The 18203-nt window shown below is 46.9% G+C and overlaps 1 protein-coding gene across 1 annotated transcript in view; it reads right to left on the bottom strand.

Moving 5' to 3' along the window:
• DST (dystonin) overlaps positions 1-18203 on the bottom strand; it is a 1076884-nt gene that overhangs the window by 893002 nt on the left and 165679 nt on the right. The window contains exon 4 of the mRNA XM_063919308.1: positions 10112-10319. Within this exon, the coding sequence (XP_063775378.1) occupies positions 10112-10319 (208 nt within the window). The remainder of the gene's footprint in view (positions 1-10111; positions 10320-18203) is intronic.

Here is an 18203-nt window from a genome sequence, read left to right on the forward strand (position 1 = left end):
CACTGTATCATGCTGCAGGTTTGTTCATTTAAAAAACATCATTAAAGATAAAGTTCCACTTTGTAAGATCACGCTACTCTCTTTTAAAGTTAAGGGAGTACTCCGACCACTGCCTCTCGACGTGGGCAGCAGTAGTGAAATGGTCAGCATCACCTCAGAAGAGAGCAAAACAAAGTTACTGTCACCATCACCTGGATACAGTCCTTAGTAACCCCCACACAATTCTGTCCACAAGGCAGTTCAACATCAAAGGCTCAGTGAAAAGTTACACAACTTCAAATATTGAAAGTAAATGATCTTGGTTAGTTTTAATAAACTACTTACTGATTTGCAGCATTTGACGATAAAAAGGGGACTCTACATAAGTCCTATGGAGTAACCAAACTTCTTGTCACTGGGATATACAGTATAAATTGAAGTCCTACATTTGAATGATAAGTCTGTTAGAGCATATTATAACCATGCTGTTTTTCTCTATAGATACATAATGGTCAGGGAAAAACGCGGGATTGGATGAAGAAACGGGGGAGTGTCTGGGCGAACGCTGGGTGTGTTTGTGACGTCAAACCAGGAACGAAACTGACTGAACTGATCGCAGTGTAGGAGTAAGTCTCGAGCTACTCAGAAACTGCTAAGAAAGTTCTATTCGCAATTCTGCTAATCTTTCGTTCGCAATTCTGCTAAGCTAAGATACACTCCCAGAGGGCGGCGGCTTAGCGTGTGCAATGCTGCTAAAAGCAGCTAGCGAGCGAACAACTCGGAATGAGGGCCTATGACCTAACAGGATGTTTGTTGCCTTGTTTGAGTCATTAGCTTCTACTCCTTACAGCTTTTTCTGCTTATTAAAGGAACCCCTGAGAATTTCCTATGAATAGTTACATGTATATATTGTAATAGCATCCCAGCTGCTATTCAGTTTAACAACTTCACTTCCAGAAAAGTAACTAATTCAATGACAGAAGCAGCAAAACTGTATTAATTGATCATGGTTAAATATACAGCAAGAAAAATCTACAATGTAACTAAATATTGGACAAGCTGACACTTTGACTTAAAGCCAAATGGTGCTGTGATAGATCCAAACAACAGAATGTGATCACACAGACATTTGGAGTGAATTAGTCATTGGTGGTTTAGAAGATGCATATTGCCCAATGACAAGTAGAACTGTAAATGTATAACACATGCACCCATTTACTGTCACAGTGGTCTGGTTTTGTTATAACCCATATGCTGAAGGTTTAATTGTGTAATCAGCATTTACCTCACAGCTGAGAGCCTGCAGAAACCATTTTGCCTTTTACCCATACTAATCATAATCTGCCCCTCCTGCTGTTGCTGGTCCTCGCAGCAGCACGTCCCCCACAAGCTGCCTTGCAATTAAAAGCCATGTGATCCAATCAATACATGAGGAGATATTACTGCATGCACACTTATTGATTGTGTGACAAAATAAAGGATGAAGCTTGCTTTACCCTCACCTAGTATACACAATATAGCAATATTTATTAGAAAACACTGCATGCCCTAGGTCATAGCAAGTATAGCATTGATTTACAGTTATTATTCTACACTGTGTATTCAGAGAGACAGTGAAGTCATCCAGCCTTTCCCAAGGATGAGTATTATTCCCATCAGTATGTAACTGATATGCACCAAATCAATACGTCATCTGCACTGTCAGATTTGACCTCAGGAAGAACTATTCTGTGCTAAAATCTATTTAAATACTGATACCGACAACTGATTTGATTACTTTATATTAGGCAAATTGTGAATGGTAGTTAAGGAGTTAATAAGGGAATAACATGACACACATCGCTGGTCCCTATGCATAGATATAATCATGCACTCCCACACCTTAGCTACATTACAAGAAGATACACCCTCCTCTGCAATATAACACAATTTGATACAGCAAGCAGGGATTTATTTTAAGTAACAGCCATTTCCAGGGAATTAAATCACAGTACAGCAAGAAGATTATATAAATCGCAATGCTGAATATCTTATGAAAAGACAAAAAAAAGGGAAGCAATCCTGATGTGAAACATATACATGGAACATAGCAGTGACGTGCATTGAGGTGAGGCAGAGCCTGTCCTGTCATACTCCAGTATACTCCAGAGCTCTGACTATAAAAATGATATGAAAAATACAAAGAAGATATAACTATCTTCTGCGTATTATTCTAATTATAATAATTTTTATTGTCAAAACTCTAGTGTATGACAGGTGAGACAGTGACCCCCCCATCTTGTCTGCACAACTCTGATCAAAACTCACCAAATTTCCAGCAGTACCAGTGTATAAAGCCCATATGAACCCTTGGGTTCATATGTATGTGTAAATCTGGCTCTGGGGGGTCATTCCAAGATGATCGTAGCTGTGCTAAATTTAGCACAGCTGCGATCATTCACACTGACATGCGGGGGGACGCCCAGCACAGGGCTATCCCGCCCCCCGTTCCCACGAAACGGCGGCCAAACGCCGCCGTTCCGCCACCCCCCACCCAGCGACCGCCTCTGCCTGTCAATCAGGCAGAGGCAATCGTAGCAGCACGACGGCCTTTGGCCGTCTGGCATGCGCCGGCGCACTGCGGCACCGGTGTATGCGCAGTTCTGACCCAATCGCACCGCTGTGATAAACTGCAGCATGCAATCGGGTCAGAATGACCCCCTTGGTACTAGTCACTGCCTCCCCAGTCATTTACCTCACGGCACGTCCCTGGAACATACATATTGGGGTAGATGTAATAGGGTGCGAGAAGCCAGAGGCAAAGCCAACCTGGTTTTGCCTTGTAAATGATTACCACTTTAAAAATACGGGCATTCTCTCAAAAACTCCCACACCTCAGGATTCACACACACTATTACATTTACCCCATTATTTCAGATGAAACGTGGAAGAGAATTGAGGAAATTAATTATCTTCAGAACTTGGATTATAACTGAAAAGTATGTACCCATAAATCAAATGCAGAGTCTTGACTGCAAGTATTTTAGAATGTATTTTAACTATCAACTTTAATCATTTTATCTAACAAAAGCACATAGAAATGTCACCACTCTGCAGATAGATTTAAACCAGTTATGCGTTTTTACTTTTTTAGAAAGTGTTCTAATATCTAATTGGGAAGATATATTACATTTTGGAGAGAGAGCTAGTGGAGAGAGATAAAGTACTAGACAATCAGCTTTTAAAATAAGATTTTACTTACCGATAAATCTATTTCTCGTAGTCCGTAGTGGATGCTGGGACTCCGTCAGGACCATGGGGATTAGAGGCTCCGCAGGAGACAGGGCACAAAAATAAAAGCTTTAGGACTAGGTGGTGTGCACTGGCTCCTCCCCCTATGACCCTCCTCCAAGCCTCAGTTAGGATACTGTGCCCGGACGAGCGTACACAATAAGGAAGGATTTTGAATCCCGGGTAAGACTCATACCAGCCACACCAATCACACCGTACAACCTGTGATCTGAACCCAGTTAACAGTATGACAAACGTAGGAGCCTCTGAACAGACGGCTCACAACAATAACAACCCGATTTTTTTGTAACAATAACTATGTACAAGTATTGCAGACAATCCGCACTTGGGATGGGCGCCCAGCATCCACTACGGACTACGAGAAATAGATTTATCGGTAAGTAAAATCTTATTTTCTCTGACGTCCTAGTGGATGCTGGGACTCCGTCAGGACCATGGGGATTATACCAAAGCTCCCAAACGGGCGGGAGAGTGCGGATGACTCTGCAGCACCGAATGAGAGAACTCCAGGTCCTCTTTAGCCAGGGTATCAAATTTGTAGAATTTTACAAACGTGTTCTCCCCCGACCACGTAGCTGCTCGGCAGAGTTGTAATGCCGAGACCCCTCGGACAGCCGCCCAAGATGAGCCCACCTTCCTTGTGGAATGGGCCTTGATAGATTTAGGCTGTGGCAGGCCTGCCACAGAATGTGCAAGTTGAATTGTGCTACAAATCCAACGAGCAATCGTCTGCTTAGAAGCAGGAGCACCCAGCTTGTTGGGTGCATACAGTATAAACAGCGAGTCAGATTTTCTGACTCCAGCCGTCCTTGAAATATATATTTTCAATGCCCTGACAACGTCCAGCAACTTGGAATCCTCCAAATCGCTAGTAGCCGCAGGCACCACAATAGGCTGGTTCAGGTGAAACGCTGAAACCACCTTAGGCAGAAACTGAGGACGCGTCCGCAGTTCTGCCCTGTCCGAATGGAAAATCAGATATGGGCTTTTATACGATAAAGCCGCCAATTCTGACACTCTCCTGGCTGAAGCCAGGGCCAGTAGCATGGTTACTTTCCATGTAAGATATTTCAAATCCACCGATTTGAGTGGCTCAAACCAATGGGATTTAAGAAAATCCCAAACTACATTAAGATCCCACGGAGCCACTGGGGGCACAACCGGGGGCTGTATATGTAGTACTCCTTTTACAAAAGTCTGGACTTCAGGAACTGAAGCCAATTCTTTCTGGAAGAAAATCGACAGGGCCGAAATTTGAACCTTAATGGACCCTAATTTGAGGCCCATAGACAATCCTGTTTGCAGGAAATGTAGGAATCGACCCAGTTGAAATTCCTCCGTCGGGGCCTTCCTGGCCTCACACCACGCAACATATTTTCTCCAAATGCGGTGATAATGTTGTGCAGTCACCTCCTTCCTGGCTTTTACCAGGGTAGGGATGACCTCTTCCGGAATGCCTTTTTCCCTTAGAATTCGGCGTTCAACCGCCATGCCGTCAAACGCAGCCGCGGTAAGTCTTGGAATAGACACGGTCCCTGCTGAAGCAGGTCCCGTCTTAGAGGTAGAGGCCACGGATCTTCCGTGAGCATCTCCTGAAGTTCCGGGTACCAAGTTCTTCTTGGCCAATCCGGAGCCACGAGTATCGTTCTTACTCCCCTTTGCCGTATAATTCTCAGTACTTTTGGTATGAGAGGCAGAGGAGGAAACACATACACTGACTGGAACACCCACGGTGTTACCAGAGCGTCCACAGCTATTGCCTGAGGGTCTCTTGACCTGGCGCAATACCTGTCCAGTTTTTTGTTGAGGCGGGACGCCATCATATCCACCTTTGGTTTTTCCCAACGGTTCACAATCATGTGGAAGACTTCTGGATGAAGTCCCCACTCTCCCGGGTGTAGATCGTGTCTGCTGAGGAAGTCCGCTTCCCAGTTGTCCACTCCCGGAATGAACACTGCTGACAGTGCTATCACATGATCTTCCGCCCAGCGAAGAATCCTTGCAGCTTCTGCCATTGCCCTCCTGCTTCTTGTGCCGCCCTGTCTGTTTACGTGGGCGACTGCCGTGATGTTGTCCGACTGGATCAACACCGGCTGACCCTGAAGCAGGGGTTTTGCCAGGCTTAGAGCATTGTAAATCGCTCTTAGCTCCAGTATATTTATGTGAAGAGACATCTCCAGGCTTGACCACACTCCCTGGAAGTTTCTTCCCTGTGTGACCGCTCCCCAGCCTCTCAGACTGGCATCCGTGGTCACCAGGACCCAGTCCTGTATGCCGAATCTGCAGCCCTCTAACAGATGAGCCCTCTGCAACCACCACAGAAGAGACACCCTTGTCCGTGGAGACAAAGTTATCCGCTGATGCATCTGCAGATGCGATCCGGACCATTTGTCCAGCAGATCCCACTGAAAAGTTTGTGCGTGGAATCTGCCGAATGGAATCGCTTCGTAAGAAGCCACCATTTTTCCCAGGACTCTTGTGCATTGATGCACAGACACTTTTCCTGGTTTTAGGAGGTTCCTGACAAGTTCGGATAACTCCCTGGCTTTCTCATCCGGAAGAAACACCTTTTTCTGAACCGTGTCCAGAATCATTCCCAGGAACAGCAGACGTGTCGTCGGGGTCAATTGAGATTTTGGAAAATTCAGAATCCACCCGTGCTGTTGCAGCACTACTTGGGTTAGTGCTACTACGCCCTCCAGCTGTTCTCTGGACCTTGCCCTTATCAGGAGATCGTCCAAGTAAGGGATAATTAATACGCCTTTTCTTCGCAGAAGAAACATCATTTCGGCCATTACCTTGGTAAAGACCCGAGGTGCCGTGGACAATCCAAACGGCAGCGTCTGAAACTGATAATGACAGTTTTGCACCACGAACCTGAGGTACCCTTGATGTGATGGGCAAATTGGGACATGCAGGTAAGCATCCTTGATGTCCAGGGACACCATAAAGTCCCCTTCTTCCAGATTCGCTATCACTGCTCTGAGTGACTCCATCTTGAACTTGAATTTTTGTATGTACAGGTTCAAAGATTTCAGATTTAGAATAGGTCTTACCGAGCCGTCCGGCTTCGGTACCACAAATAGTGTGGCATAATACCCCTTTCCCTGTTGTAGGAGGGGTACCTTGACTATCACCTGCTGAGAATACAGCTTGTGAATGGCTTCCAATACCGTCGCCCTGTCTGAGGGAGACGTTGGCAGAGCAGACTTTAGGAACCGGCGAGGGGGAGACTTCTCGAATTCCAACCTGTAACCCTGAGATACTACCTGCAGGATCCAGGGGTCCACCTGTGAGTGAGCCCACTGTGCGCTGAAATTCTTGAGTCGACCCCCCACCGCCCCTGAGTCCGCTTGTAAAGCCCCAACGTCATGCTGAGGGCTTTGCAGAAGCCGGGAAGGGCTTCTGCTCCTGGGAGGGAGCTGCTTGGTGCACTCTCTTACCCTTTCCTTTGCCTCGGGGCAGATATGACTGTCCTTTTGCCCGCTTGTTCTTATAGGAACGAAAGGACTGCGGCTGAAAAGACGGTGTCTTTTTCTGTTGGGAGGGGACCTGAGGTAAAAAGGTGGATTTCCCGGCTGTTGCCGTGGCCACCAAATCCGATAGACCGACCCCAAATAATTCCTCCCCTTTATACGGCAATACTTCCATATGCCGTTTGGAATCCGCATCACCTGACCACTGTCGCGTCCATAAACTTCTTCTGGCAGATATGGACATCGCACTTACTCTCGATGCCAGAGTGCAAATATCCCTCTGAGCATCTCGCATATAAAGAAAAGCATCCTTTAATTGCTCTATAGTCAATAAAATACTGTCCCTATCCAGGGTATCAATATTTTCAGTCAGGGAATCCGACCAAACCACCCCAGCACTGCACATCCATGCTGAGGCGATGGCTGGTCGCAGTATAACACCAGTATGAGTGTATGTACTTTTCAGGGTAGTTTCCAGCCTCCTATCAGCTGGATCCTTGAGGGCGGCCGTTTCAGGAGACGGTAACGCCACTTGTTTTGATAAGCGTGTGAGTGCCTTATCCACCCTAGGGGGTGTTTCCCAGCGCGCCCTAACCTCTGGCGGGAAAGGATATAATGCCAATAACTTCTTTGAAATTAGCAGTTTTCTATCGGGGTTAACCCACGCTTCATCACACACTTCATTCAATTCCTCTGATTCAGGAAAAACTACAGGTAGTTTTTTCAGACCCCACATAATACCCCTTTTTGTGGTACTTGCAGTATCAGAGATATGCAAAGCCTCCTTCATTGCCGTGATCATATAACGTGTGGCCCTACTGGAAAATACGTTTGTTTCTTCACCGTCGACACTAGATTCGGTGTCTGGGTCTGGGTCTGTGTCGACCGACTGAGGTAAAGGGCGTTTTACAGCCCCTGACGGTGTCTGAGACGCCTGGACAGGTACTAACTGGTTTGCCGGCCGTCTCATGTCGTCAACTGATTTTTGTAACGTGCTGACATTATCACGTAATTCCATAAACAAAGCCATCCATTCCGGTGTCGACTCCCTAGGGGGTGACATCACCATTACCGGCAATTGCTCCGCCTCCACACCAACATCGTCCTCATACATGTCGACACACACGTACCGACACACAGCAGACACACAGGGAATGCTCTTATCGAAGACAGGACCCCACTAGCCCTTTGGGGAGACAGAGGGAGAGTTTGCCAGCACACACCCAAGCGCTATAAATATATAGGAACAACTCTACAGAAGTGTTGTTTCCTTTATAGCAGCTTAATATATCAATATCGCCAAAAAAGTGCCCCCCCTCTCTGTTTTTTTACCCTGTTTCTGTAGTGCAGTGCAGGGGAGAGTCCTGGGAGCCTTCCTCGCAGCGGAGCTGTGCAGGAAAATGGCGCTGTGTGCTGAGGAGATAGGCCCCGCCCCCTATTTCGGCGGGCTCTTCTCCCGGTGTTTGTGAGACCTGGCAGGGGTTAAATACATCCATATAGCCCCAGGGGCTATATGTGATGTATTTTTAGCCAGAACAAGGTATTATCATTGCTGCCCAGGGCGCCCCCCCCCAGCGCCCTGCACCCTCAGTGACCGCTGGTGTGAAGTGTGCTGACAACAATGGCGCACAGCTGCAGTGCTGTGCGCTACCTCATGAAGACTGAAAAGTCTTCTGCCGCCGGTTTCTGGACCTCTTCACTTTTCGGCATCTGCAAGGGGGTCGGCGGCGCGGCTCCGGGACCGGACTCCATGGCTGGGCCTGTGTTCGATCCCTCTGGAGCTAATGGTGTCCAGTAGCCTAAGAAGCCAATCCATCCTGCACGCAGGTGAGTTCACTTCTTCTCCCCTAAGTCCCTCGTTGCAGTGAGCCTGTTGCCAGCAGGACTCACTGAAAATAAAAAACCTAATAACTTTTTCTAAGCAGCTCTTTAGGAGAGCCACCTAGATTGCACCCTGCTCGGACGGGCACAAAATGTAATTTTAAATGTAATTAAAATTAAATGTAATTTTACAAGATGACAAGTATGAGCTGATTGGTTGGTACTTTATAAAGTACCAGCCAATCAGCTCCTATCTAACATATTACAGGCTGTGTTTGAAAAATTATCTGATTGGTTAACACTTTATCCACACTCCAAGGCTTAGTACATCTGCCCCTTAGTGAGATGACTGACTGACTGACTGACTGACTGACTGACTGACTGACTGACTGACTGATCTATCTATCTATCTATCTATCTATCGTATCTATCTATCTATCTATCTATCTATCGTATCTATCCATCCATCCATCCATCTATGGTATCTTCATGGTTAGTCCCCTGTATTTAGTGCTCAGGTAGCGATTTGCTGAGACAGCTGTACAGCAGCTTGAAAAACAATTGCAGAAATCATTGCCTTATGTACACAGTTTTCTGTCATTAAACTAGCATCTCTAATATATAAATATTACAGCTGTGAAAAACTGTAAATTATTATACATTCGATATTGTCAATAAATATTCTAGGTATTATGACATTACGTTTGTCTTGTTGCTTTTATCTGTAATAGGTGCAACAGTTAACACTATTCTTTTTCAATATTTTGTTTCTTCTATAAAGCATGGTGATGATGATGATGATGATGATGATGATGATGATGATGATGATGATAATAATATGTGCCCTTCATCAAACAAGGTCACAGGTATCTAAAATAATATATAATATGAGGTGTTGTGAAGACTTATCAACCCTACTGTCAAGTCATAAAGATACATGAAATCTGCTGCAACGATTATACTCCTGTGCACTTTATCCCTAGCCGCAGGATATGATGTATGATGGCAGTGACACTACAATACATATATTTTGGTGCCCTAGCTGGAACACATGAGGGTGACAGATGCAGGCCACTAGGATCTGATTCAGAAGCTTCCTGTGCACACAGACACACTGCCATGGAGAAGAATGGGACTGAAACAGCTTAGTCACCACAATACATGTTCGCCTGCCATACCATTAACCACCCAGATGCCAGTTCATACAGAGTTACACACAGACCCTACACGTTTTGGAATGTAGAGGAATATTAACCTTCATCTATCAAACCAGTACACGACAAAGATAAAATCAATACTGAGAACTGCAAATACTGAAGCTGCAAAAATCAATAAAGTAAACAAGCTAATAATATCCCAGGTCAGGACAGATGATGCACTTAGATCCAATGCAGATTATACACTATATATGCAGAGAAAAGGAATGTTTGCTGTGTATATACTCATTTATCAGTTGGATTTCCTCCTCTTTGATTCGTTATGTGAGCCTAGGCTCAGCACACACACACACACACACACACACTGATGTCAGCATCAAGCCTTACCGGCTATCCTGAGCACAGCCCTCTCTGCTGGGTCCAGCACTGCCGCCCCGGAGCTCTTCCTCTTGCACCTCTCGTGTCTGGGAAGGTTCCATGGCAGCGTGTCTCCCGGGGCAGGAGATGCAGAGCCCGACTTTTGGCTGAAATCCTCATCATCTGAGTAGTCGGCCGATGAGGACATGGAGCAGCGGTAGGAAGCGGTGCCCGAGCTCTGGGGAGGAAACAGAACATACACCATGTTTACACAATGACCAGGCAATGCACAGGGCAGCAGCAGCAGCACTGACACCCACTGTATCCCAACAACTGTGGGTGCAGTACCAGCATGACACATATTACAGCAGCAGCATGATGCCTTACCATGGTGGCACACTCAGGAGATCGGGGAATGCTGGTAATTCATTTGCTCTCTGCTGAGGATGAGCAACACATTAGCCCAACAATCACACGATCCCTGTCTGCCCGGCCCCAGCTACAAGAAGACTGGCAACTGCAGCCACCCAGCCTACGAAGCGCACAACACAGTGTCTGGCGCCCTCTGGCGAGCGGCCGTGCACATGCAGGGTGCTGCGACAGCTCCTAATGCATACGGCCACCTTAGAGGCATAAAGGGAGGGTGGTTTCCTCTGTTGTGATTTCTCAGGGCTTCTGAGACTGTAGAACTCTGCTTACATCCCACTTAGAGATCCACTTATATCCTGTCTGGATGCACTAGACAAAGGAACAGCAGCAGTGTGGTGAGGGAGCAGGAACTGGCTGGGCAGTGCAGCGCTGCCAATGCTATATATACAGAGGCTTGCTGCAGAAGCAAGAGTTCAATGTCAAAACAGTTCCAGTAAACACGTTTCATCCCAGTTTATAGCCTCTGTCCTGGCATTGCTCTCCATTAAAACAAGCACATCTGCCTTTGCTTAAGAATAGTGCCAGGGCTAGAGGGCATAACTGCTGCCATTTCTGGGCAGCCTGTCACTGGATACAGAAGGACTGGATGTTGTACAGGAGCTGTCACTATTTTATCTGATTATTCTGACACCTGTTTAACTATGTGGTAATGCTAACCTGACATAGAAGGAGCTGTAAATGAGGGCTCACAGCCAAAATATTCAATATATACATATTACAGCAACCTAACTGCATCCCCGTAACATATTGTATACACTTTGGTAATTCTCAGCAAGTGTATCAGAAAACAATGCCAAGCTGAATATGGGATAAGAACACAGGGCACTAAGGAAAACCCATTGTTACTTCAGTATATTCAGTAGAGGTGATTATCATTATCATTGTAAAGGACACATTACTGAGACTGAATTAGAATTTTTTTAATACAGGTATTTATTTGTAATTCTTGTTTTACTAATTCCAATGTATTACCATGGGGGGAAAAATAAAGATAATGAAAATAATGAAAAATGAAGCATTTGGCCCTTGTGTGCAGGCACTGCTTAGTAAGATTACAGAGTATAATAGAGATATATATGAAACAGCATTTCATCTCCTGTCCCTAATTGTATTTAATAAACAGCTTAGAATAACGTTTTAGCCTTCCATCTCCATATCTGATAAACAAGCAAAAAGTCACCTCAAAATCCCACAATAATAGTCCTGGGACCCAAATGCCGGCCCAGATGTTCCCTCCACAGTCAGTCTGACAGGTCTTTTGAAAAAGATAATCTATCAAAATGTGTTGCAGAAGGAGTGGAGGTCATCTGAGGACCTGTCAGACTGACTGTGGAGGGGACATCTAATACCCCGTTCAGACTGACAAAAATTTCCCGGGTTATTGCACATGAATGTACATCAACCCGGGAAATTGCTCAGTGTGAAAGGGTACAGGAACAATATCCTGACCAGAGTTGAATCCAGGATCGTCTCGAGTTGCAGTGTAGGGTGAATAGGCCCTACCCGGTATTCAGTACCCGGGACTGTTAAAAGGCCTCTCATTGGAGCTTCCCCGAGCTCAGAAAAGTTGATGTCATCATCCAGAGCCCGGGGAAGTGTCCAGAAAGCGGAGGAGACAGTCATGGTGACCTGGACAGATCAGGAGGTGAAAGAGCTGCTCAGCATAAGGGGTGAGGACGAGATTAAAAAACATATCACAGGCACAGTGAAGGATACTGTCATTTATAAAAAAATATAGCAAAGCTGCTTGCAGCAAGAGGCATTATACGTACACAACAGCAAGCTGTAAATAAAATGAAGACTCTAAAGAAGCAGTTCTTGAAGGTGCATGACAACAACCGTAAAAAGAATGGGGCTGGCCAGAAAAATGTCCATTTCTAATGACATACATATGCATTTGCAGGGATTTCCCGGGATCAGTGTGAATGGGGCTGTCCCGGTCAATCCCAGGTCTAAGTGCAGTGTGAAAGGGGTAAATCCCGGGGATGGTGTGACCCGGCTCTGTCAGTCTGAAAGGGGTATTAGCCGGCACTTCGGTCCTAGGGCTATCATTGCGCAATATTGATGTGACTTTTTTGCTTGTCTATCTGGTACTGTATGTAGCTGGAAGGCTAACATTTTATTAGAAACGGTATTAGAAACGGTTATAATTTTATTGTAAATAAGAATTTACTTACCGATAATTCTATTTCTCATAGTCCGTAGTGGATGCTGGGAACTCCGTAAGGACCATGGGGAATAGCGGTTCCGCAGGAGACTGGGCACAAAAAGTAAAAGCTTTAGACTAGCTGGTGTGCACTGGCTCCTCCCCCTATGACCCTCCTCCAAGCCTCAGTTAAGATACTGTGCCCGGACGAGCGTACATAATAAGGAAGGATCTTGAATCCCGGGTAAGACTCATACCAGCCACACCAATCACACCGTACAACTCGTGATCTGAACCCAGTTAACAGTATGATAACCGTAGGAGCCTCTGAAAAGATGGCTTCCAACAATAAACAACCCGATTTGTTTGTAACAATAACTATATACAAGTATTGCAGACAATCCGCACTTGGGATGGGCGCCCAGCATCCACTACGGACTATGAGAAATAGAATTATCAGTAAGTAAATTCTTATTTTCTCTGACGTCCTAGTGGATGCTGGGAACTCCGTAAGGACCATGGGGATTATACCAAAGCTCCCAAATGGGCGGGAGAGTGCGGATGACTCTGCAGCACCGAATGAGAGAACTCCAGGTCCTCCTCAGCCAGGGTATCAAATTTGTAGAATTTAGCAAACGTGTTTGTCCCTGACCAAGTAGCTGCTCGGCAAAGTTGTAAAGCCGAGACCCCTCGGGCAGCCGCCCAAGATGAGCCCACCTTCCTTGTGGAATGGGCTTTTACAGATTTTGGCTGTGGCAGGCCTGCCACAGAATGTGCAAGTTGAATTGTACTACAAATCCAACGAGCAATCGTCTGCTTAGTTGGGTGCATACAGTATAAACAGCGAGTCAGATTTTCTGACTCCAGCCGTCCTGGAAACATATATTTTCAGGGCCCTGACTACGTCCAGCAACTTGGAGTCCTCCAAGTCCCTAGTAGCAACAGGTACCACAATAGGTTGATTCATGTGAAACGCTGAAACCACCTTAGGGAGAAATTGAGGACGAGTCCTCAATTCCGCCCTATCCGAATGAAATATCAGGTAAGGGCTTTTATAGGATAAAGACGCCAATTCTGATACGCGCCTGGCTGAAGCCAGGGCCAACAGCATTACCACTTTCCATGTGAGATATTTCAAATCCACTGTGGCCAGTGGTTCAAACCAATGTGATTTTAGGAACCCTAAAACTACATTGAGATCCCAAGGTGCCACTGGAGGCACAAAAGGAGGCTGTATATGCAGTACCCCTTTGACAAACGTCTGAACTTCAGGCACTGAAGCCAGTTCTTTCTGGAAGAAGATCGACAGGGCCGAGATTTGAACCTTAATGGATCCTAATTTTAGGCCCATAGACAATCCTGCTTGCAGGAAATGTAGGAAACGACCCAGTTGAAATTCCTCCGTAGGGGCCTTCTTGGCCTCACACCACGCAACATATTTTCGCCAAATGCGATGATAATGTTTTGCAGTTACATCCTTCCTGGCCTTGATCAGGGTATGGATGACTTCATCTGGAATGCCTTTTTCCTTCAGGATCCGGCGTTCAACCGCCATGCCGTCAAACGCAGCCGCGGTAAGTCTTGGAACAGACAAGGTCCCTGCTGGAGCAGGTCCTTCCTTAGAGGTAGAGGCCACGGGTCCTCCGTGAGCATCTCTTGCAGCTCCGGGTACCAAGTTTTTCTTGGCCAATCCGGAGCCACGAGTATCGTTCTTACTCCTCTCCTTCTTATGATTCTCAGTACTTTTGGTATGAGAGGAAGAGGAGGGAACACATATACCGACTGGAACACCCACGGAGTTACCAGAGCGTCCACCGCTATTGCCTGAGGGTCCCTTGACCTGGCGCAATATCTGTCCAGTTTCTTGTTGAGACGGGACGCCATCATGTCCACCTTTGGTTTTTCCCAACGGTTTACAATCACTTGGAAGACTTCTGGATGAAGTCCCCACTCCCCCGGGTGGAGGTCGTGTCTGCTGAGGAAGTCTGCTTCCCAGTTGTCCACTCCCGGAATGAACACTGCTGACAGTGCTATCACATGATTTTCCGCCCAGCGGAGAATCCTTGCAGCTTCTGCCATTGCCCTCCTGCTTCTTGTGCCGCCCTGTCTGTTTACGTGGGCGACAGCCGTGATGTTGTCCGACTGGATCAATACCGGTTGACCCTGAAGCAGAGGCCTTGCTTGACTTAGGGCATTGTAAATGGCCCTTAGCTCTAGGATATTTATGTGAAGAGACGTTTCCATGCTTGACCATAAGCCCTGGAAATTTCTTCCCTGTGTGACTGCTCCCCAGCCTCTCAGGCTGGCATCCGTGGTTACCAGCATCCAATCCTGAATGCCGAATCTGCGGCCCTCTAGAAGATGAGCCTTCTGTAACCACCACAGGAGAGATACCCTTGTCCTTGGAGATAGGGTTATCCGCTGATGCATCTGAAGATGCGATCCGGACCATTTGTCCAGCAGATCCCACTGAAAAGTTCTTGCATGGAATCTTCCGAATGGAATCGCTTCGTAAGAAGCCACCATTTTTCCCAGGACTCTCGTGCACTGATGCACTGACACTTGTCCTGGTTTTAGGAGGTTCCTGACTAGCTCGGATAACTCCCTGGCCTTCTCCTCCGGGAGAAACACCTTTTTCTGGACTGTGTCCAGAATCATCCCTAGGAACAGTAGACGTGTTGTTGGAATCAGCTGTGATTTTGGGATATTTAGAATCCACCCGTGCTGACGTAGCACTACCTGAGATAGTGCTACTCCGACCTCTAACTGTTCCCTGGACCTTGCCCTTATCAGGAGATCGTCCAAGTAAGGGATAATTAATACGCCTTTTCTTCGAAGAAGAATCATCATTTCGGCCATTACCTTGGTAAAGACCCGTGGTGCCGTGGACAATCCAAACGGCAGCGTCTGAAACCGATAATGACAGTTTTGTATCACAAACCTGAGGTACCCTTGGTGAGAAGGGTAGATTGGGACATGGAGATAAGCATCCTTGATGTCTAGAGATACCATATAGTCCCCTTCTTCCAGGTTCGCTATCACTGCTCTGAGTGACTCCATCTTGAATTTGAACCTTTTTATGTAAGTGTTCAAAGATTTTAGATTTAAAATTGGTCTCACCGAGCCGTCCGGCTTCGGTACCACAAACAGCGTGGAATAATACCCCTTTCCCTGTTGTAGGAGGGGTACCTTGATTATCACCTGCTGGGAATACAGCTTGTGAATAGCTTCCAATACTGCCTCCCTGTCGGAGGGAGACGTTGGTAGAGCAGACTTCAGGAACCGGCGAGGGGGAGACGTCTCGAATTCCAATTTGTGCCCCTGTGATACTACCTGCAGGATCCAGGGGTCCACTTGCGAGTGAGCCCACTGCGCGCTGAAATTCTTGAGATGGCCCCCCACCGTGCCCGAGTCTGCTTGCAGAGCCCCAGCGTCATGCTGAGGACTTGGCAGAAGCGGGGGAGGGCTTCTGCTCCTGGGAAGAGGCTGCATGGTGCAGTCTTTTTCCCCTTCCTCTGCCCCGGGGCAGGAACGAGCGGCCTTTTTCCCTCTTGCCCTTATAGGGACGAAAGGACTGGGTTTGAAAAGACGGTGTCTTTTTCTGCTGAGAGGTGACCTGGGGTAAAAAGGTGGATTTTCCAGCCGTTGCCGTGGCCACCAGGTCCGATAGACCGACCCCAAATAACTCCTCCCCTTTATACGGCAATACTTCCATATGTCGTTTGGAATCCGCATCACCTGACCACTGTCGCGTCCATAACGTTCTTCTGGCAGAAATGGACATTGCACTTACTCTAGATGCCAGGGTGCAAATATCCCTCTGTGCATCTCGCATATATAGTAATGCATCCTTTAAATGCTCTATAGTTAATAATATACTGTCCCTATCCAGGGTATCAATATTTTCAGTCAGGGAATCCGACCAAGCCACTCCAGCGCTGCACATCCAGGCTGAGGCGATCGCTGGTCGCAGTATAACACCGGTATGTGTGTATATACCTTTTAAGATATTTTCCAGCCTTCTATCAGCTGGTTCCTTGAGAGCGGCCGTATCAGGAGACGGTAACGCCACTTGTTTTGATAAGCGTGTGAGCGCCTTATCTACCCTAGGGGGTGTTTCCCAACGTGCCCTAACCTCTGGCGGGAAAGGGTATAGTGCCAATAATTTATTTGAAATCAGCAGTTTTTTATCGGGGGAAACCCACGCTCTATCACACACCTCATTTAATTCATCTGACTCAGGAAAAACCACTGGTAGTTTTTTCACACCCCACATATTACCCTTTTTTGTGGTACTTGTAGTGTCAGAAATGTTCAATGCCTCCTTCATTGCCGTGATCATGTAACGTGTGGCCCTACTGGACATTACGTTTGTCTCGTCACCGTCGACACTGGATTCAGTATCCGTGTCAGGGTCTGTGTCGACCATCTGAGGTAACGGGCGTTTTAGCGCCCCTGACGGTGTCTGAGACGCCTGAACAGGCACTAATTGATTTGTCGGCTGTCTCATGTCGTCAACAGTTTTTTGCAAAGTGCTGACATTGTCACGTAATTCTTTAATTACTACCATCCAGTCAGGTGTCGACTCCCTAGGGGGTGACATCACTAACACAGGCAATTGCTCTGCTTCCACATCATTTTCCTCCTCATACATGTCGACACAATCGTACCGACACCCAGCACACACACAGGGAATGCTCTGATAGAGGACAGGACCCCACTAGCCCTTTGGGGAGACAGAGGGAGAGTTTGCCAGCACACACCAGAGCGCTATATATATACAGGGATAACCTTATATAAGTGTTACTCCCTGTTATAGCTGCTGTATTTATATATTAGCTGCCAATAGTGCCCCCCTCTCTGTTTTACCCTGTTTCTGTAGTGCAGGACTGCAGGGGAGAGTCAGGGAGCCGTCCTTCCAGCGGAGCTGTGAAAGAAAATGGCGCTTGTGTGCTGAGGAGAAAGGCTCCGCCCCCTTCACGGCGGCCTTTTCTCCCGCTTTTTTCAGGAAACTGGCAGGGGATAAATGCATCCATATAGCCCAGGAGCTATATGTGATGCATTTTTTTTAGCCATATAAGGTTTTTATATCGTTTTTATTGCGTCTCAGGGCGCTCCCCCCCAGCGCCCTGCACCCTCAGTGACCGGAGTGTGAAGTGTGCTGAGAGCAATGGCGCACAGCTGCAGTGCTGTGCGCTACCTTATTTGAAGACAGGAACGTCTTCTGCCGCCGCTTTCTCCGGACCTCTTCGCTCTTCTGGCTCTGTAAGGGGGCCGGCGGCGCGGCTCCGGGACCCATCCAGGCTGAACCTGTGATCGTCCCTCTGGAGCTAATGTCCAGTAGCCAAGAAGCCCAATCCACTCTGCAGTCAGGTGAGTTCGCTTCTTCTCCCCTTAGTCCCACGATGCAGTGAGCCTGTTGCCAGCAGGACTCACTGAAAATAAAAAAACCTATTTAAACTTTTACTTCTAAGCAGCTCAGGAGAGCCACCTAGCTTGCACCCTTCTCGTTCGGGCACAAAAATCTAACTGAGGCTTGGAGGAGGG

Source organism: Pseudophryne corroboree, chromosome 4 (genome assembly GCF_028390025.1).
Source record: "Pseudophryne corroboree isolate aPseCor3 chromosome 4, aPseCor3.hap2, whole genome shotgun sequence".
Classification (NCBI taxonomy): domain Eukaryota; kingdom Metazoa; phylum Chordata; class Amphibia; order Anura; family Myobatrachidae; genus Pseudophryne; species Pseudophryne corroboree.